Source organism: Sminthopsis crassicaudata, chromosome 5 (assembly GCF_048593235.1).
Source record: "Sminthopsis crassicaudata isolate SCR6 chromosome 5, ASM4859323v1, whole genome shotgun sequence".
Lineage (NCBI taxonomy): Eukaryota > Metazoa > Chordata > Mammalia > Dasyuromorphia > Dasyuridae > Sminthopsis > Sminthopsis crassicaudata.
In genome coordinates this window covers 269,929,644-269,952,481 of record NC_133621.1, presented here as the reverse complement: position 1 = coordinate 269,952,481, position 22,838 = coordinate 269,929,644, and the positions used below count along the sequence as shown (strand labels likewise).

The following is a 22,838-nucleotide window of genomic DNA, read 5'->3' as shown; positions in this document are numbered from 1 at the left end:
TTTTCTTTGCATCTCTTGCTGTTGCATTTTGTTGGTGATGTATAAAAATGCTGAGGATTTATGTGGATTTATTTTGTATCCAGCAACTTTGCTAAAGTTGCGAATTATTTCTAATAGCTTTTTAGCAGAGTCTTTGGGGTTTTCTAAGTATGCCATTATATCATCTGTAAAGAGTAACAGTTTGATTTCCTCATTACCTACTCTTATTACTTTAATCTCTTTCTTGACTCTTATTGCCGAGGCTAGCATTTCTAATACAATATTGAATAGTAATGGTGATAGTGGGCAACCTTATTTCATTCCTGATCTTATTGGGAAAGGTTGCAGTTTATCTCCATTACATAATATGCTTACTGATGGTTTTAAATATATGCTCCTGACTATTTTAAGGAATAGTCCATTTATTCCTATACTCTCAAGCGTTTTTAGTAGGAATGGATGTTGTATTTTATCAAATGCATTTTCTGCACCTATTGAGATGATCATATGGTTTTTATTAATTTGATTATACTAATTATATTAATAGTTTAATATTAAACCAGCCCTGAATTCCTGGTATAAATCCTATTTGATCATAGTGTATTATCCAGGGGATGATTTTCTGAAGTCTTTTTGCTAATATCTTATTTAAGATTTTAGCATCAATATTCACTAAGGAGATTGGTCTATAGTTTTCTTTCTCAGTTTTCAGTCTACCTGGTTTAGGTATCAGTACCATGTCTGTGTCATAAAAGGAGTTTGGTAGGACTCCTTCATGCCCTATTTTTTCAAATAGTCTATATAACATTGGAGCTAATTGTTCTTTAAATGATTGGTAGAATTCACACGTAAATCCATCTGGTCCTGGGGATTTTTTCCAGGGGAGTTGATTAATAGCTTGTTCTATTTCTTTTTCTGAATGGGACTATCTCCTCCTCTGGAAGGCTTCTAGGCTTCTAGGCTTCTAGGAAGCCTATATTTTTGGAGGTAGTTATCTGCAATGGTCCAGTCTAGCTCCTCTGAAGGGTTCAGAATAAGTTCTTAAATGTGAAGGTCTGGGCTAGCTCCTCTGAAGGGCTCAGAATAAGTCCTTGTTGGGATAAGCAAAAGTCCTTGCCCCACATTGTGGACGCCAATTTGTAACGTGCTGTTGTCTCCAGAAGCTACTGATTGCTCTCTGGGAGGAGATCTGTTATGTCAACTCAAATCTCTCAGACAGATTCTTCTTCTTGTAGAGAACCTTTGTATCCACTTCTTGTAGAGAACCGTTGTATCCAGACAGTTGCCGTTAACTCTGGTCCAGAGTAGTGATTTCCCTCTTTTATCCTCCCAGAAAATGGGTGTGGGATAATGCAAGGGCTTCTGGGAAAAATTACTTCAACCAATGAACTTGCTCCTCCTAAGCATGCAAGCTCTTCCCCAGAAATAAAACTCCCAGTCATGGCCAGAACTAGAGAATTGTCAAGTACCAACTTAGCACTTAGTAAGAACCTAACAGTCATCCATTTCACTTAAATTATCAAATTTATTGGCATAAAGTTGGGCAAAGTAACTCCTTATTATTTCTCTAATTTCCTCTTCATTGGTGGAAAGATCCCCCTTTTCATTTGTAAGACTAACAATTTGATTTTCCTCTTTCCTTTTTTTTGATCACATTTACCAAATATTTAACTATTTTATTGGATTTTTCATAAAACCAACTCTTTGTTTTATTTATTAATTCAATAGTTTCTAAACTTTCAATATTATTGATTTCTCCTTTTAATTTTAGAATTTCAAGTTTAGTTTTTGGTTGGGTGTTTTTAATTTGGTCTTTTTCTAGCTTTTTAAGTTGCAGGCCCAATTCATTAATCTTCTTTCTCTGTTTTATTCAAATAAGCCTCTAAAAATATAAAATTTCCCCTTATTACTGCTTTAGCTGTATCCCACAAATTTTGGTATGATGTCTCATCATTGTCATTATCTTGGGTGAAATTATTAATTGTTTCTATAACTTGCTGTTTCACCCAGTCATTCTTTAAGGTGAGATTATTTAGTTTCCATTTACTTTTTGGTCTATTTACCCCTAACTTCTTATTAAATATAGTTTTTATTGCATTGTTATCTGAGAAGAAGGCATTTACTATTTCTGCCTTCCTGCATTTAATTTTGAGACCAATATATGGTCAATTTTTGTATAGGTTCCATGAACTGCTGAGAAGAAAGTATATTCCTTTCTATCACCATTCAGTTTTCTCCAAAGATCTATCATACCTAGTTTTCTAATGTTCTATTTACCTCTTTAATTTCTTTTTTATTTTTGTGGTTTGATTTATCTAATTCTGAGAGTGCCAGGTTGATCTACCACTATTATAGTTTTGCTGTCTATTTCTTGTTGCACCTCACTTAACTTTTCCTTTAGGAAGTTAGATGCTATACCACTTGGTGCGTATATGTTTAGTATTGATATGGCTTCATTGTCTATGCTACCTTTTAGCAGGATATAGTTTCCTTCCTTATTTCTTTTAATTAGATCAATTTCTGCCTTTGCTTGATCTGAGATAAGGATGGCTACCCCTGCTTTTTTTGGCTTCACCTGAAGCATAATAGATTCTACTCCAACCTTTTACCTATATGTATCTCCCTACTTTGTGTGTTTCATGTAAATAGCATATTGTAAGGTTCTGATTTTTGATCCAGTCTTCTATCCCTGTGGATAGCATTCACATTTACAGTTAAAATTACTAATTCTGAATTTCCTGCTATCATATTATCCCCTGTTTATGCTTTTTTTCCCTTGTCCCTCCTGAACCCCTTCCTCAGTATTTAATTTACAGACCTTACTTGTGACGTGCAGCCCTCCCTTTTTAGTATCCCTCCCTCTTCCTTGTAAGTCCCTTCCCCTTTCTTGTACCCTTCCCTTTTTCTCCTTTTCCTTTTCCATTTTCCTCTCCCCCCTTATAATGAAGTGAAAGAGAATTCTCTGAAAAACAAATATGTCAATTATTTACTCTTTGAGCCTACTCTTATGAGAGTAAGATTCACACAATGTTTCTCCCCGTCTCTAAATTCCCTCAGATGTGGTAGATTTTCTATGCCTCTTCCTGGGATGTAGTTTCTCTCTTTTTATCTCTTCTTTCCCTTTTTCTGATACTATCCCCTTCACTTTACTACATCCCTTTTTTTAATATTATATGAGTAAATTCAAATTATCCATAATAATGTGGAGGCAGCCATATCTTGAGTGACCCTTGGCACCTTGATATTTGAATTTTTTATTCCTAGTTGCTTGCGATATTTTTTCCTTAGTTTGGTAGTTCTGCACCTTAGCCACTATGTTCCGTGGAGTTCTTTTTTTAGATTTTTCTTCAGAAGGTGTTCGATGAATTCTTTCAATGACTATTTTTCCTTCTGTTTTTATTATCTCTGGACAGTTCTCTTTGATGATTTCTTGTAAAATAGAATCTAGGGTTTTTTTTTCATCAAAATTTTTGAGAAGTCCAATGATCCTCATGTTATCTCTCCTAGATTTATTTTCCAGGTCTATAGATTTTCCCAGTAAATATTTGTCGTTATTCTCCAGCTTTTCTTTTTTTTTTTTTTGTTTTGTTTTGTTTTGTTTGACTGATTTTTAATGAGTTGTTTTCTTCATTCATATTTTTAGTTCTTTTTGTATATGTCCAATTGAGTTTTTAAATGAATTATTTTGCTTTGTTTAATTTTTTTTCCATTTCACTAATTTTTTTTTAAGTGATTTTTCTTTTTCCAAATCAAAAATCCTACTTTCTTGGGAATTTTTTTCTCTTTTCCATTTCAGAAATCCTACTTTCCTGTGATTTTTTTAACCTTTTCCAATTCACAAATTTTGTTTCCCTCCACCTCCTGTGAATTCTTTATTTTTTCCAACTCAAATTTCAGGACATTTTTATTCTCTATCATAGCTTCTCTTTCCTTTCCCCATTTTTCTTCAAACTCTCTTAACTTTTTAATAGTCTCTTCTAGGAGAGAGTTATGTGATGGGGGGCAGGTATCATTCCCCTTTAGTGTGTTATCTGGAGACTCTCTGCTGTTAGCCTCCTCGGGATTGGATACCTGCTCTTTCTCTGTATAGAAGGTGTCAATCATTCTCTTCAGCTTTTTACTCATTGTTAACACTCTGGGGTGGGTCTGCCCTTTGGTAAAAAATTTATTTATCAGCTTCCTCCCAAACCGGATGGATGCAGCAATCCTGTAACTGGGCTAAGAGAGAGCTGTTGGAGAGAGTTCTCCTCCCCCCTCTCCAGAAATGCCTCAGAGGTGGTTAGCACCCCTGCAGTGTGAGAAGTGCCCAGTGAGGAACCCTGCTGTGTGACCGAGTGACTGCCCTGAGGTTTAAGGCTGAACAGTGAAAGCATCACAAACCCCAGCCAAAGCCTCCCATGGGGCCGTGGATATTAGCAGCTGACAGGCGAAAAGCCCCTGCACTCAAACTATGTGGATTAGAGGCTGCCTCGGGGTGTATCCCCCGCTGTTCAGGTTCTTAACTACCCCAAGGAGAAGCCCCAGATAGCAGAAGGCGGCTGCACAGCCGTGCCAAGATTGGTGTTAGGTCACTTCCAGATTGGGGTGGTTCTAGGATCTGGCTTTATATTTTAAAGTGGCTTGATTTCTCTTCTGATCTGCTGTTTTATAAGCAGAGTAGAGCTATCAGCCTGTGCCAGATTCCTCTATCCTAGTGGCTTCTCTGATCCTAGAGTTCTCCCCAGCCTGTTTGGCACAGTGTGTAGCACCTAACCCTGTCTGTGCTGATCTTTTTTCCCTCCCCTTGGAACCGACTTTTTCTGTTGAAATTCCAGATTCTCTTCAGCTGGTAAGTTGTACTTCTAATACTTGTGGTTTTTAATCAGTCCAGCATTATTTTTGAGGCTGATTTAACTAGTTGGTATTGAGGGAAGAAGGGAGCTTATAAATTCGTGTCTATCTTCTCCGCCATCTTGGCTCCGCCCTCTATGGAAATATTTGAGAATTTCTTCCTCACAATTTAACCCATCCTTTATATTTTCAGTAGGACTATCTTTCTATATGATTCTGATCCAACATTGTTGAAGGTTATACTCCTTATTTGTTAATTATAATTATTTTATTTTCTTACTCATCATTGAAATTTATGAAAATATTTTCTCAATACCTCAATCACGAAGGGTTGTGAAATACTGAAAATAATAAATCAAAAATAGGAACAACATAACATGTCTCTAATGAAAGTTTGTCTCCTTAGTTTTTCCTGAAAATTATTTCAAATTCTGATTACCACTCCAGAAAATTGTCTTATTCTATATGAATAATACAGGCAGGATTCTTGATTCCTTAGTGGTTGACACCTACATTTAGCATGCTGTCTATATCTTCAAACCTTAAAATAGTGGTAAAAGTTACTATAAGCAGACACTTGACTGGTAATTGACTGGACTTGAAATACTGGTGGATATCTTAAAAAAGTAAAAAAGATTCTTGATGGATTTGGCCCTTTTCCACAATATGAGTTATATCAATTCAGGTAGACATGATGGAGAAACCCACCTGTATTCAAAAAGGGCACTTTGGTGACTGAATACAGGTCTCAAGTATTACCTTTCTAGTTGTTGTTTGCTTGCTTTTCTTTCCTTCTCATTTTTTATTCCTTTATCTATTTTTTTTGTGCAGAATAATAAATATGGAAATATGTACAGAATAATTGCACATATTTAACATATATTGGATTACTTGCTGTCTAAGGGAAGGGGGGGATGAGAAGGGAGAAAAATTTTCAGAAACAAGGTTTTGCAAGGGTAAATGTTACACTATGTGTATATTGTGAAAATAAAAACTTACTTAAAACTACGATAGGGAAAATATTAATTAAAAAAAGAATCCTGATAATTAAAATTTAAGTTTTTCTCCCAAAGTTTAATGCAAAATTTTCACTTGACTATTTTAAAATTTTATCCATTTTCAGTAATCTTTCAGGACTATATAACATAATTACTTGCAATTGTTATTTTTTTTTTCCAAATGCAATACTGAACTCTAGATTGGAAGGTGAAAAACAAAACAGAGAAGAACCACAGTCAGAAATGAATTACCTTTCCTCTGTAAGTTCTGCTGTACTTGATCATCAACTTCAGCTATCAAACTTAATCTTTCAGCAAGAACGAGATGAATGGCTTCTTTTAAAGGACAAAATAGTAGATAAGAATGACTTCCTGTCAGTTCAGGTTTCTAAAGGTGAAGATGAGCACCACCGACTAAGTGATTCCCTTAGAAAAAAGACATTAATTTTGGAAAAATTGCAAAGAGAATTAAAGCAGCTTATGAAAAAATTAAAGGCCCTCAAAAAGTTACATCATATTCAAGAGGAAAAATTGAATAGATCAATTTTCAAACAAGAGTCCAAGCAAGAAAGATTAGCCCAGATGCAGAAGGAAATTAAGCAGCATCAAAAACTATTTGAAGATGCCCAAAACAAAGATGTCTTGAAGGTAGTGGTATCAAATGGTATTATAGTGCAGCTTAGGGATAACTCTATGACCCTTTATGCTAATACTGAAAAACAGGATTGTGTGGCAGAAGAGAAAAATAAAAAGCTAATTGATCATTACATCCATGTAAAAGAGCAACTACATAAATTTGAAAATGAGAAGGCAGAAAGAAAGGTAGGTCTTTATATTATTTAATATTTTGAAATTCGTTTCAAAATTATTTTGATCAAGATAAATTAGGAATTTGAATTTTTAGCAATTTTCTGATATTAGTAACTTTCAGTCTAAAATTTCTGTTATGTAAGAAAGGAGAATGAGGAAGCATTCATGATAAAAACCAACCTGATTCATTTTTTAGATAAGATGACTCATTTTGATTATAAGTATTGTGTAGCTAGCCCATGAAAATGTAAATGTATATTATTGGTTAAGGAATGTAGGTAGAGTTAAGCATTTTTAAGTAAATATATTATATTTGATAAATTTGTAGTTCTAATAATTTGCCTGGTATTCCATTTAATGCTACACTGGAATAAATTGTCAGAAATGCTGAAATAACTATTCAAATTAGTCATCCAAATTGAGATACTATAGGGCATTATAATTATCCTTTCCATAACTATTAAAACATGTTTGTCAATCTGACTAGTTTTAATTACTGTGAACTAATTTTAAAAGCATTAAACAGCTGATCATATATTTAGTGAAATTACAAAGATTAGTAACTACTTTTATTTAAAATTTAGGACATTCTGTTCAGAGACTGTGAGTATACATTAAGTATTAGTTTTGTTGTGTGGTAATAAAGCCATTTAAAAAGATTTGTTTTAATTCCCTACTACATATTTATTATTTATGTCAGTATTTTTTCACAATTTTTAGTGATCCTTGTCGCATAATGTCCAGAATTGCAGTTTTGGGATCAGAACCTTTTATTTATTGAAAATAGAAAGCTTTTTACTGTTTAATACCAATTCTGTTAGACTTGCTTTTCTGTGATGCTTTTCATATTTTCAGTGAATGGAAGGATTATTGTACTATATAACAATTTCAGATAATAAAAATTAGATTTTATTTTTAGTCTTTATAATCTATTCATTTTATAATCTATTCATTTCACAATGGAATTTAGGGCTTTTTGGGTAGTAATTGTTAATTTTGCCAATTTTCTTTAGACAATTTTACATTAGATTTTTTTAGCTTGTTTTTGTTTGAAACGGTGTTAGATTTATTTGAATTATTTTTACAAGATAATTAATCTTATCTAATGAGAGAAAATTTTAAATTCTTTTACTTTTAAACTTCATTTACTATTAGTCATATATGCAATAATTTACTTTATCATGAAAATGCACAGTATTTTCTTTAATAACATATGAATAGTAATATACACATATATGTGTTTGTTTTGTGTGTACATGTGCATTTTATATGTATATTCCTTTTCCTGCTAGGTTTGAGAATGAAAAAGAAATTATATCCATAGGTGGAAGAGCTACCATATTTTCTATAGTTTTCCATATTTTCTGTCCATTGACTACAACCAAGAATATAATTTATCTCATTGCATAATAAGGAACTGCTTTGAAAATTTTCCTCCTTTCTTTTCCATCCCTCCTTTTTTTTTGATTTCATCAAATCAGATCAATCCATTAAAGTAATTTCATCCAGCCTGATAAGCATAACAGTGAATATGATCATTCTCCAGGGAAAACTATGAGAGGAAAGAAAATGCATCTTTTTCTTATAAGTGTCCTTAGAAGGGCAGATGCAAAGAAATTTTTTTTCTGAAAAATAGAAGGTAATATCTATCAGATATAAGAAACTATATAGTCTACCCCTACCATTCCCCCACCTTCCATGTAAATTGCACGCAAAAAGCTTTATCTCCTACTATGACTTTGGAGGTATTGTAATTCTGAAGAAGATTGAATGGGGAAATCAGAGTGAAAGTAATGGTTTATGATGAGCAAGGAGAAGCATTTGGTCCATGCTAAATGCAAGGTATCTGGTATAGTCAAAAGAACTTTGTACTTTCAGGAACTAAATTCCAACTCTTTTCTCAATAGTGACTTTTATGACTTAGCTTCTTTAAACTCTTTGGGTCTCATTTTCCTCAACTGCTAAATGAGGTGGTTGGATTAGTCCCTAAGACCATTTCTGGTAATCTATGATAACCATGAATATGTTTATTCAATTAAGTTGCATATGGCAATATTTATATCAATTAACTTTGAAGTATATTTATTTCATAAAAGCTAATACTGACATATGAAATTCTATCTATATATTTCTATCAGAATACAATACGAAAGCTTCAAGAAGAACTTGCAGATTTCCGAAGAGAAAAATCCAGTACTTTAAACTTGGGTCTGTCACTTTATCAAAAGATGTCAGATATAAAGCAACGACTGAAAAAAATAGATTACACCACAAATAAAGTATGTATATAAAAATTCAGTAATTTGTAATTGATGGAAAGTGTTTTCATTATAATTATTTTTACCAATATTAAAACATCATTTCTGATAACTGTGCCTGTCATTTAAACTGACAGAACATGATCTATAACATCTATAATTTGTACCCATTTATACCATTTTTATATTGAGCCTGATTCTGCTCATTTTACTTTGCATCAATTCTTTTATATATATATATATATATATATATATATATATATATATATATATATATATATATATATATTTTTTTTTTTTATAATATTATCCCTTGTATTCATTTTTCCAAATTACCCCCCCTCCCTCTATTCCCTCCCCCCGACGACAGGCAATCCCATACATTTTACATGTGTTACAATATAGTCTAGGTACAATACATGTGTGTGAATATCATTTTCTTGTTGCACAATAAACATTAGAATCCGAAGGTACATGCAACCTGGGCAGACAGATATTAGTGCTAACAATTTACATTCCCCTCCCAGTGTTTCTTCTCTGGGTGTAGCTACCTCTGTCCATCATTGATCAACTGGAAGTGAGTTGGATCTTCTTTATGTTGAAGATTTCCACTTCCATCAGAATACATCCTCATACAGTATTGTTGTTGAAGTGTACAGTGATCTTCTGATTCTGCTCATTTCACTCAGCATCAGTTGATTTAAGTCTCTCCAGGCCTCTCTATATTCCTCCTCCTGGTCATTTCTTACCGAGCAATAATATTCCATAACCTTCATATACCACAATTTACCCAAACATTCTCCAACTGATGGACATCCATTCATCTTCCAGTTTCTAGCTACAACAAAAAGAGCTGCCACAAACATTTTGGCACATATATGTTTCTTTCCGCTCTTTAGTATTTCTTTGGGATATAATCCCAGTAGTAGCGCTGCTGGGTCAAAGGGTATGCACAGTTTGATAACTTTTTGGGCATAATTCCAGATTGCTCTCCAGAATGGCTGGATTCTTTCGCAACTCCACCAACAATGTATTAGTGTCCCAATTTCCCCACATCCCCTCCAACATTTGTCATTATTTGTTCCTGTCATCTTAGCCAATCTGACAGGTGTGTAGTGGTATCTCAGAGTGGTCTTAATTTGCATTTCTCTGATCAGTAGTGATTTGGAACACTCTTTCATGTGAGTGGATAGAGTTTCAATTTCTTGCTCTGAGAATTGTCTGTTCATATCCTTTGACCATTTATCAATTGGAGAATGGTTCGGTTTCTTATAAATTATGGTCAGTTCTCTATATATTTTGGAAATGAGACCTTTGTCAGAACCTTTGTTTTTAAAAATATTTTCCCAATTTGTTACTTCCCTTCTAATCTTGTTTGCATTAGTATTATTTGTACAGAAACTTTTTAGTTTGATGTAATCAAAATCTTCTATTTTGTGATCAATAATGATCTCTAGTTCTCCTCTGGTCATCAATTCCTTCCTCCTCCACAAGTCTGAGAGGTAGATTATCCTCTGTTCCTCTAATCTATTTATGATCTCATTCTTTATGCCTAAATCATGGACCCATTTTGATCTTATCTTGGTATATGGTGTTAAGTGTGGATCCATATCTAATTTCTGCCATACTAATTTCCAGTTTTCCCAACAGTTTTTTCCGAATAATGAATTTTTATCCCTAATGTTGGAATCTTTGGGTTTGTCAAAGATTAGATTGCTATAGATGTACCCTTTTTTGTCCTTTGTATCTAATCTGTTCCACTGATCTACCGGTCTATTTCTTAGCCAATACCAAATGGTTTTGGTGACTGCTGCTATATAATATAGCTTTAGATCAGGTACACTTAGACCACCTTCCTCTGAGTTTTTTTTCATTAGTTCCCTTGCAATTCTCGACCTTTTATTCTTCCATATGAATTTTGTTGTTATTTTTTCTAGGTCATTAAAATAGTTTCTTGGGAGTCTGATTGGTATAGCACTAAATAAATAGATTAGTTTGGGGAGTATTGTCATCTTTATTATATTCGCTCGGCCTATCCAAGAGCACTAAATGTCTTTCCAATTATTTAAATCTGATTTTATTTTTGTGGCAAGTGTTTTGTAATTTTTCTCATATAATTCCTGACTTTTCTTTGGTAGATGGATTCCCAAATATTTTATACTCTCACCATTTGTTTGGAATGGAATTTCTCTTTGTATCTCTTGCTGTTGCATTTTGTTAGTGATATATAAAAATGCCGAGGATTTATGTGGATTTATTTTGTATCCTGCCACTTTGCTGAAATTTTGAATTATTTCTAGTAGCTTTTTAGCAGAGTCTTTGGGGTTCTCTAAGTATACCATCATGTCATCTGCAAAAAGTGATAGTTTAATTTCCTCATTTCCTACTCTAATTCCTTGAATCTCTTTCTCAGCTCTTATTGCCGAGGCTAGCGTTTCTAGTACTATATTGAATAGTAATGGTGATAGTGGGCAACCTTGTTTCACTCCTGATCTTACTGGGAAAGGTTGCAGTTTATTTCTATTGCATATTATGCTTACTGATGGTCTTAAATATATACTCCTGATTATTCTAAGGAATAATCCATTTATTCCTATACTCTCAAGAGTTTTTAGTAGGAATGGATGTTGGATTTTGTCAAATGCTTTTTCTGCATCTATTGAGATGATCATATGGTTCTTATTAATTTGATTATTAATATGGTCAATTATATTAATAGTTTTCCTAATATTAAACCAGCCCTGCATTCCTGGAATAAATCCTACTTGATCATAGTGTATTATCTTGGAGATGATTTTCTGAAGTCTTTTTGCTAATATCTTATTTAAGATTTTAGCATCAATATTCATTAAGGAGATTGGTCTATAATTTTCTTTCTCAGTTTTCGATCTACCACGTTTAGGTATCAGTACCATGTCTGTGTCATTAAAGGAATTTGGTAGGACTCCTTCATCCCCTATTTTTTCAAATAATTTATATAACATTGGGGCTAATTGTTCTTTAAATGTTTGGTAGAATTCACATGTGAATCCATCTGGCCCTGGGGATTTTTTCCTGGGGAGTTGATTAATAGCTTGTTCTATTTCTTTTTCTGAAATGGGACTATTTAAGCAATTTATCTCCTCCTCTGTTAATCTAGGGAGCCTATATTTTTGGAGGAAGTCATCCATTTCACTTAAGTTATCAAATTTATTGGCATAAAGTTGGGCAAAGTAACTCCTTATTATTTCTCTAATTTCTTCTTCATTGGTGGAAAGATCCCCCTTTTCATTTGTAAGACTATCAATTTGATTTTCCTCTTTCTTTTTTTTGATCAAATTTACCAAAGGTTTATCTATTTTATTGGCTTTTTCATAAAACCAACTCTTGGTTTTATTTATTAATTCAATAGTTTTTTTACTTTCAATTTTATTGATTTCTCCTTTTAATTTTTGTATTTCGAGTTTAATTTTTGGTTGGGGGTTTATAATTTGGTCTTTTTCTAGCCTTTTAAGTTATAAGCCCAATTCGTTAATCTTCTCTTTCTCAATTTTCTTCAAATAAGCCTCTAAAGATATAAAATTTCCCCTTATTACTGCTTTAGCTGCATCCCAAAGATTTTGATATGATGTCTCATCATTATCATTATCTTGGGTGAAATTGTTAATTGTTTCTATAATTAGCTCTTTCACCCAGTCATTCTTTAAGATGAGATTCTTCAGTTTCCAATTACTTTTTGGTCTATTTACCCCTAACTTTTTACTGAATGTAGCTTTTATTGCATTGTGATCTGAGAAGAAGGCATTTATTATTTCTGCCTTCCTACATTTAATTTTGAGATCTTTATGTCCTAGTATATGGTCAATTTTTGTATAGGATCCATGAACTGCTGAGAAGAAAGTATATTCCTTCCTATTGCCATTCAGTTTTCTCCAAAGGTCTATCATACCTAGTTTTTCTAATGTTCTATTTACTTTTTAAATTTCTTTCTTGTTTGTTTTGTGGTTTGATTTGTCTAAATCTGAGAGTGCAAGGTTGAGATCTCCCACTATTATAGTTTTACTGTCTATTTCTTCTTGTAGTTCTCTTAACTTTTCCTTTAGAAAGTTAGATGCTATACCACTTGGTGCATATATGTTTAGTATTGATATGGCTTCATTATTTATGCTACCTTTCAGCAGGATATAGTTTCCTTCCTTATCTTTTTTAACAAGATCTACTTCTGCTTTTGCTTGATCCGAGATAAGGATAGCTACCCCTGCTTTTTTGGCTTTACCTGAAGCATAATAGGCTCTGTTCCAACCTTTTACCTTTACTCTGTATGTATCTCCCTGCTTTAAGTGTGTTTCCTGTAGGCAACATATTGTAGGGTTCTGCTTTTTGATCCAATCTACTATCCATCTCCGTTTGATGGGATCGTTCATCCCATTTACATTTACAGTTAAAATTACTAATTCTGTATTTCCTGCCATCGTATTATCCCCAGATTATGCTTTTTTCCCTTGACCCCCCTAATCCCCCTCCCCGATATTTAATTTACAGACCCCCCTTGTGACGCGCAACCCTCCCTCTTTTTTTTTTTTTTTTTTAGGATCCCTCCCCCCTCCCTCCAAGTCCCTTCACTTATTCTCCTTTTCCTTTTCCCTTTTCCTCTCCCCCCTTTTAAGGAGGTGAGAGAAAATTCTCTGAAAAACAAATATGTTAATTATTTACTCTTTGAGCCTCTCCTGATGAGAGTAAGATTCACACAATGATTCTCCCCCTCACTAAGTTCCCTCAGATATGGTGTATTTTCTATGTTTCTTCCTGGGATGTAGTTTCCCTCTTTTTATCACTCCTTCCCCTTTTTCTGAACCGACCTCCTTCCCTTTACTATACCCCCCTTTTTTTCTTTTATATCAGTAAAATCAAATTATCCTTGAGTATTTTTTATATACCCACAACAGAGTTACAGTTCTCAAGGGTTCTGTGTACCTTTTTCTGTTTCTCTTAAGTTTTGTGGATGTAGATCAAATTTTTTGTTTTGGTTTTTTTCTTAGAAACATATAGAATTCCTCTGTTCCATGGAAAAAGATGCTAAACTTAGCTGGGTAGTTCATTCTTGGTTGCAGTCCTTGATCTTTTGCCTTACGGAATATCAGGTTCCAGGCCCTTCTATCTTTTAATGTAGAGGCAGCCAAATCTTGTGTGACCCTTATTGTGGCACCTTAGTATTTAAATTGTTTTTTTCTAGCTGCTTGCAGGATTTTCTCCTTTGTGTGGTAATTCTGCAGCTTAGCCACAATATTCCTTGGTGTTCTTTTTTTAGGGTCTATTTCAGAAGGAGTTCGATGAATTCTTTCCACATCTACTTTCCCTTCTGTTTCTATTATCTCTGGACAGTTCTCTTTGATAATTTCCTGTAAAATAGAATCTAGGCTCTTTTTTTGGTCATAGTTTTCTGGAAGTCCAATAATCCACAGATTATCTCTCCTAGATCTATTTTCCAGGTCTATAGATTTTCCCAGTAAGTATTTGACGTTGTTCTCCAGCTTCTCATTTTTTTTGTTTTGTTTGACTGATTCTTGGGTTCTCTGTGAATCATTCATTTCTATTTGTTCCATCCTGACTTTTAAGGAGTTATTTTCTTCTTTCACAGTTTTTAGTTCTTTTTGTAAATGCCCAATTTCGTTTTTAAATGAATTATTTTGCTCTATTGAATTTTTTTCCATTTCCCTAATTTTTTTTTTTGAGAATTATTTTCTTTTTCCAATTCAGAAATTCTATTTTCTTGAGACTTTTTTATCTTTTCCAATTCAGAAATCCTAATTTCCTGTGTTTTTTTAACCTTTTCTAATTCACTAATTTTGTTTCCCTGCATCTCCTGTGAATTCTTTATTTTTTCCAACTCCAATTTCAGGACGTTGTTATTCTCTATCATAGTTTCCCTTTCCTTTCCCCATTTTTCTTCGATCTCCCTCAATTTTTAAGAGCTTCTTCTAGGAGAGAGTTATGTGATGGGGGGCAGGAATCGTTCCCCTTTAGGTTGTTATCTGCTGATTCTCTGTTGTCAACTTCCTCGGGGTTGGATACCCGCTCTTTCTCTGTATAGAAGGAATCTATAGTTTTTCTAGCTTTTTTGCTCATATTTAAAAAAATCTTTTGGGGTCTGTCCCTGGGGTAGGAAATTATTTACTTCTTTACCAGCTTCCTCCCAGACTGGATGGATGCAGCGGCCCCTGCGCCTGAGCTAAGAGAGAGCTCTGGGAGAGAGTTCCCCACCCCCTCCCTGGAAGTGCCTCAGAGGTGATTAGCACTACTGTGCTTCGAGGGCGTAGAATAGTGAAGACAGCACGAAGCCCAGCCTATGTGTCCGGGTGGGGAGTGGATGTCTGCAGCAGGTGACGTGAAAAGCCCCTGTGCTCAAACTGGAAGTGTCTGCCAGAAACCGTGGTCCCTAGTTCAAAGGTTCTGCTTCTCTGGGACTTCCTGGAGCTGAGTTCCACTCCCTCCAGCTAAGCTAGGCAGTGTGTGTTGCCTTGGGCCGTATCCACCCACTTGTCAATCTCTTAACTATTCTCAGGTGGTAGCTGAGGCCACACCCCCTGGTGCCTGAGTCACCCCCAGGATCGGGGAAAATCTAATTTGAGTTTCAAAATATTTTGGCTTTCTCTTCTGAACTGCTAAATAATTAGCAGAGAAGAGCTAACAGCCTGTGCCAGATTCCTTTACCTCAGTGGCTTCTCTGATCCCAGAGCCCTTCCCAGCGCAATGGGCGCAGTGTGCCCCTACCCCACCGTCTGTGCTGGTCTTTCTTATTCCTCCCCTGAGAACTGACCTTTCCTGTTGAAACTCCAGATTCTCTTCAGCTGGTAAGTCGTGCTTCCAGTCCTTGTGGTATCTATCAGTCCTGAGCTAATTCTGAGACTTAATTTATCCAATTGGTTGTGAGGGAGTGAGGACGTTCACTGAGTCGTGTGTTTCTTCTCTGCCATCTTGGCTCCGCCACTTTGCATCAATTCTTGTAGGCCTCTCCAATCCTCTCTGAAATTATCCTGCTGGTCATTTCTTACAAAACAATAGTATTCCATAGCATTCAAATACCATAATTCAGTCATTCTCCAATTAATGGGAATCCACTCAGTTTCCAGTTGCTTGTCACTACAAAAAGGGCTGCCACAAACATTTTTGCACATGGGGATAGCATTCCCTTCTTTAACATTTCTTTGGGGTATAATCCCAGTAGAAACACTGCTGGATCAATGGGTATAAACAGTTTAATAACTTTTTGAGCATAGTTCCAAACTGCTCTCCAGAAGAGTAGGATCCATTCACAGTTCCACCAATGATGTATCAGTGTCCCAGTTTTCCAACATTCCTTCCAACATTCATTATTATCTTTTCCTGTCATCTTAGCCAATCTGACAGTATGTAGTTATATTTCAGAGTTGCCTTAATTTGCATTTCTCTGATCAGTGGTGAAACAAATAGTTTCAATTCTTTTTTTTTTATCTTTTTTATTAATTTTATAATTATAACATTTTTGACAGTACATATGCATAGGTAATTTTTTGAAACATTTTCCCTTGTACTCCCTTCTGTTCCGAATTTTCCACTCCTTCACCTAGATGGCAGGCATTCCCATATATATTAAATATGTTATAGTATATCCTAGATACAATATATATGTGGAGAATCAATTTTTTGTTGTTGTTATTATTGTTGTTGTTGCAAAGGAATAGTTGGATTTGGAAGGTAAAAATAATCTGGGGAGAAAAAACAAAAAATGCTAACAGTTTACACTCATTTCCCAGTGTTCCTTCTCTGGGTGTAGCTGATTCTGTCCATAACTGATTAATTGGAATTGGATTAGCTCTTCTCTATGTTGAAGATATCCACTTCCATCAGAATACATCCTCATATAGTACTGTTGTTGAAGTATATAATGATCTCCTAGTTCTGGTCATTTCACTCAGCATCAGTTGATGTCTCTCCAAGACTCTCGGTATTCATCCATAATATTCATATACCATAATTTATTCAGTCATTCTCCAATTGATGGGCATCCATTCATTTTCCAGTTTTTAGCCACTACAAAAAGGGCTGCCACATTTTGGCACATACAGGTCCATGTCCCTTCTTTAGTATTTCCTTGGGATATAAGCCCAGGAATAGCACTGCTGGATCAAAGGGTATGCACAGTTTGATAACTTTTTGGGCATAATTCCAGATTGCTGTCCAGAATGGTTGGATTCGTTCACAACTTCACCAACCATCAGTGTCCCAGTTTTCCCACAGCCCCTCCAACATTCATTGTTATTTGCTCCTGTCATCTTAGCCAATCTGACAGGTGTGTAGTCTTATCTCAGAGTTGTCTCAATTTGCATTTCTCTTACCAATAGTGATTTGGAACACTCTTTCATATGAGTGGAAATAGTTTCAATTTCATCATCTAAAAATTGTCTGTTCATAACCTTTGACCATTTATCAATTGGAAAATGGCTCGATTTCTTATAAATTAAAATCAATTCTCTGTATATTTTGGAGATGAGGCCTATACCAGAACCATTAACTGTAAAAATGTTTTCGCAATTTGTTACTTTCCAATCCTGTTTGCATTAGTTTTGTTTGTACAAAAGTTTTTTTTTAATTTGATGTAATCAAAACTTTCTATTTTGTGATCAATAATGATCTCTAGTTCTCCTTCGGTCAAAAATTCCTTCCTCCTCCTCAAGTTTGAGAGAAAACTATCCTATATTCTTCTAATTTATTTATGATCTTGTTCTTTATGCCTAAATCATGGACCCATTTTGATCTTATCTTAGTATGTGGTGTTTAGTGTGGGTCCATGTCTAGTTTCTGCCATACTAATTTCCAGTTTTCCCAGTAGTTTTTGTCAAATAATGAATTCTTATCCCAAAAGTTGTGATCTTTGGGTTTATCAAACACTAGATTGTTATTTTTATTCACTATCTTGTTCTGTGAATCTAACCTATTCCACTGATCAACTAGTCTATTTATTAGTTTTAGTAACTGCTGCTATATAATATAGTTCTAGATCAGGTACAGCTAGGCCACCTTCATTAATTTTTTTTGTTGTTGCTGTTGTTGTTTTCATTAATTTCCTTGAAATTTTCGACCTTTTGTTCTTCCATATGAAATTTGTTGTTATTTTTTCTAGGTCATCATCCTATCCAAGAGCACTGAATATGTTTCCAATTATTTAAATCTGACTTTATTGTTATGGCAAGTATTTTGTAATTTTGCTTATATAATTCCTAACTTTTCTTTGGTAGATGGATTCCCAAATATTTTATACTCTTGACCATTATTTTGAATGGAATTTCTCTTTGTATCTCTTGCTGTAGGATTGTGTTGGTAATGTATAAAAATGCTGAGCATTTATGTGGATTTATTTTGTATCCTGCAACTTTGCTAAAGTTATGAATTATTTCTAATAGCTTTTTAGCAGAGTCTTTGGGGTTCTCTAAGTATCATCTGCAAAGAGTGATAGTTTGATTTCCTCATTACCTACTCTAATTCTTTTAATCTTTTTCACGGCTCTTATTGCCGAGGCTAGCATTTCTAGTACAATATTAAATAGTAATTGTGATAGTGGGCAACCTTGTTTCACTCCTGATCTTAATGGGAAAGGTTCCACTTTATCGCCATTACATATGATGTTTACTGATAGTTTAAAATATATGCTCCTTATTATTTTAAGGAATTTTCCATTTATTCCTATGCTCTCAAGTGTTTTTTAGTAGGAATGGATGTTGTATTTTATCAAATGCTTTTTCTGCATCTGTTGAGATGATCATATTATTTTTGTTAATTTGGTTATTGATATAGTCGATTATGCTAATAGTTTGCCTAATATTGAACCAGCCCTGCATTCTTGGTATAAATCCCACTTGGTCATAGTGTATTATCTTGGGAATGATTTTCTGTCATCTTTTTGGTTATATTTTATTTAAGATTTTAGCATCAATATTCATTAGGGAGATTGATCTATAATTTTCTTTCTCTGTTTTCAGCCTACCTAGTTTAGGTATCAGTACCATGTCTATGTCATAAAAGGAATTTGGTAAGACTCCTTCAATCCCTATTTTTTTTCAAATAGTTTATATAGCATTGGAGTTAGTTATTCTTTAAATGTTAGGTAGAATTCACAAGTAAATCCATCTGGTCCTGGGGATGTTTCCTTAGGGAGTTGGTTAATAGCTTGTTCTATTTCTTTTTCTGAAATGGGACTGTTTAGACTATTTACTTCTTCCTCTGTTAATCTGTGCAAGTTATATTTTTGAAGGTATTCTTCCATTTCATTCAAAGTATCTCCTAACTATTGTTCTAATTTGCTCTTCATTAATGGTGAGTTCTCCCTTTTCATTTTCAAGAGTAACAATTTGCTTTTTCTCTTTCCTTTTTTAAATCAGATTTACTGGGAGGGGGTGGGGAACTCTCTCCCAGAGCTCTCTCTTAGCTCAAGAGCAGGGGCCGCTGCATCCATCTGGTCTGGGAGGAAGCTGGTAAAGAAATAAATAAATAATTTCCTACCCCAGGGACAGACCCCAAAAGATTTTTAAAGTATGAGTAAAAAGCCAAAAAAAACTATAGATTCCTTCTACACAGAGAAAGAGTGGGTATCCAACCCCGAGGAAGTTAACAGCAGAGAGTCAGCAGATAACAACCTAAAGGGGAACGATTCCTGCCCCCCATCACATAACTCTCTCCTTGAAGAGACTATTAAAAAGTTAAGAGAGTTTGAAGAAAAATGGGGAAAGGAAAGAGAAGCTATGAAATTGAGTTGGAAAAAATAAAGAATTCACAGGAGATGCAGGAAAACAAAATTAGTGAATTAGAAAAGGTACAAAAAATCACAGGAAAGTAGGATTTCTGAATTGGAGAAGATAAAAAAGTCTCAAGAAAATAGGATTTCTGAATTGGAAAAAGAAAATAATTCTCAAAAAAAATTAGGGAAATGGAAAAAAATTCAATAGAGCAAAATAATTCATTTAAAAACGAAATTGGGCATTTACAAAAAGAACTAAAAACTGTGAATGAAGAAAATAACTCCTTAAAATTCAGAATGGAACAAATAGAAATGAATGATTCATTGAGAACCCAAGTGTTGCGAGCTGTCGTCTCCAGAAGCTGCCGGATCGCTCTCTGGGAAGAGATCTGCTGTGTCTACTCAAATCTTTAAGACAGATTCTTCTTCCTGTAGTGAACCGTTGTCTCCAGGCAGTTGCTGTTAACTCTTGTCCAAAGAAGTGACTTCCCTTCCTGCAGAGAGCCCCGTCAAGCCTGATGCAATTCAGAGAGTCTTTCTCTTGAATCCTGGCTCTGAATCTCCTCCAACTCTTATCCTTCTTCAGGCCGATCTGCCCTCTGCGCCCAGTGCTCTCTCTTTTATTCTCCCAGAGAATGGGCGTGGGATAATGCAAGGGCTTCTGGGAAGAACCACCCCAGCCAATGAGCTTGCCCCCTCTATCAAGTCAACCTGAGTTCTCACCTTGTAATTGTCCAGAAAACCTGAATTCTCACCTTGTCACCATCCAGACAACCTCAGTTCTCACCTAGTAATCCCAACATCTCCCCCTTTCTTTTGATTTAGAACATAGGACAGTCATGACCTTGAAACATAAATCCATCAATATGGGAAGTATTACAGATAATTACATAAATTACATAAGCACATAGTAACATAGTAACATAACACATGCTAGAAGTATATAACATAATCATAATCATAAATTGAAAATTTATAAATGTCCATAAGTCCATTGTCCATTAGTCTCATCTTGTGTGAGGAAGTCCAATGATTCCTGCTGGTTTTAAAGTTCTTTAACAGTCTTCTTATTATCCATGCTCTTTCAGTGTCAGATGTTTCTTAGATCTTCTCCTTTATTTTGAGGTCTTTCTCTTTTTCTGTCTCTCTCTGATGGACAAGGCGAATATGACTCGTTGGCACCCATCTGATTCCTTCTCCTGCTGAAGAAATACAAGCAAACCCTCTCCCCCAGGCAGTTAACCTATCTGGTCCCTTCCATTCACCACTTTCTGGATCTCTTCTCATCATCTGACAATTACATTGGATTTGTTTGCACTGGACACAGCCCTGTTGGTTTAAAAGGCCTGTATTCTCCCCAAGTGTAATCCATTTTTGCAATCTGATTGCCTTTTGGCTCACTTATCAGGTAATCCCTTTCTGCCATGTGATTGCTTTTCTGCTGGTTGATCAAATCAGAGCCCTGACCTTCTAAAGGCTCTTTGGGTGTAACATCAGCTGCCATCATGCCCCAAGTCTTTTTTGCCTGGGGCCCTGGACCTGGGCCCCTCATCCCATTTCCCTGAATTATTCTACACTCTGATGCCCAATGGAGTCCTCTGTTGCATTTTGGACATGGGGTTTTAGGTCTTCTTTCACCCTGTCTTCTCACTGTATCTCCATACCTACACTGAGCTCTTAGATGTCCAATTTTTCCACATTGAAAACATCGCCGAGTTTCTCTAGAAGGCCCTTGCCAGGAGGGACCCTGTCTTTCCACATTCATCATTGTCCGGGTGTAAAAAGCATTTGTTCCCACTGTAGCACAGCGTCTTATGATCTCCTCTAAAGGAGCATCTTTGTCTAATCCCCATATAATTCTTTTGCAAATCTCGTTGGCATTTTCCTTAGCCAGATGTCTGGTCATTATTTCTGTAGCTGAATTTTCTCCAATAGTTCTTTTGACAGCAGTTTGCAAACGTCCCACAAAATCTGCAAAAGGTTCATTGGGACCTTGCTGTATTTTAGTGAAAGCCTCTCCACGATCTTTCTGTCCAGGAAGGACACCCCAAGCTTTTATTGCAGCCTTAGCAATTTGTTCATATATTGTCATGGTATAATTAATCTGTTCCGAATTCTCTCCATACTGACCTTCACCAGCTAAGTGCTCAAAAGTGAATTGTGTGTTAACTCCTATTTCCAAATTGCATCTGACTTGAATTTTACATAATTCATGAAATTCCGCAAGCCATAATAAATTTTCTCCAGGTTCCAGACATGTCCTTGCTATGGATTTCCAATCATTCGGGGTTAGGACTTCATAAGACAAACCATCTAGTAACATTTTGACATAAGCTGATGTAGCCCCATAAAGGGTACAACCTTTTTTCAAATCCTTAATTTTATTCAAATCTAAAGGTGCATATCTTCTCCTTTTTTTACCTACAGAGTCAGTATTTTCAATCACAGGATATGCATGTATAAAATCACTTATATCCTGTCCTTCTCTCTTAGCTTTAACCAATGCTTTTTCTAATCTTGTCATAGGCTTAGGCTGCTTCACAGGCAATTCTGTTTGTGTTTCTGCCTCTTCCTCTCCTCCTTCTTGCTCCACCCATGAAGGGTTAATTGAGGGTGGAGATGGGAGGTGCTCCTGTTGCTGTTGCTCAGAATTGTACTTAACTTCATTGTTATCTGATTCATCCTTTTCACCTAGTTTAGTTGACACTTCCCCATTTTGCTCCTTCATCTCTTCCTTTAGAATAACATTTTTTAAAGCCATTTGGATTAAATTGTAGGTATGAATTGTATCTTTGGAAACTGAGTTTGGTCTGGAACCAAAGGGTAAAATGTCACAAAGGTAATTGTACTGTTCACCTAATTGCTCTCCTACTAATTTCCACTCATCTGGATCCAATTCTTCTTCCAGAGAAAAAGAAGGACATATGACCTTCACAGTTCTTAAAAGTTCAGTAATTTCCTCTAAAATTATAATCAAGCCTTGGCTTTTCATAACCTTGATGATGCTCTCTAAACATTTTCCTTGAACAGAAGGTGTTTGCCCCATTTCACTATAAGAGATTGCTGGTTTAGCCCTTAACAAGTTAAGTTCCGTATTTATCTATTAGCACGCTCCCTTAATCTTTAACAAAGTTTCCTTGTTACTCACAGTTCTGGGTCAGAGAGACTGAGATCTAGATTGGAAGCTTTTCCACTGGAATCAGGACTGTGTCT

At 35.1% G+C, this 22,838-nt stretch overlaps 1 protein-coding gene across 1 annotated transcript in view; it reads left to right on the top strand.

Moving 5' to 3' along the window:
* Positions 1-22,838, top strand: part of LOC141544634 (uncharacterized) — a 117,723-nt gene that overhangs the window by 63,484 nt on the left and 31,401 nt on the right. The window contains exons 19-20 of the mRNA XM_074271029.1: positions 6,008-6,629; positions 8,756-8,896. Coding sequence (XP_074127130.1) covers positions 6,008-6,629; positions 8,756-8,896 — 763 coding nt within the window. The remainder of the gene's footprint in view (positions 1-6,007; positions 6,630-8,755; positions 8,897-22,838) is intronic.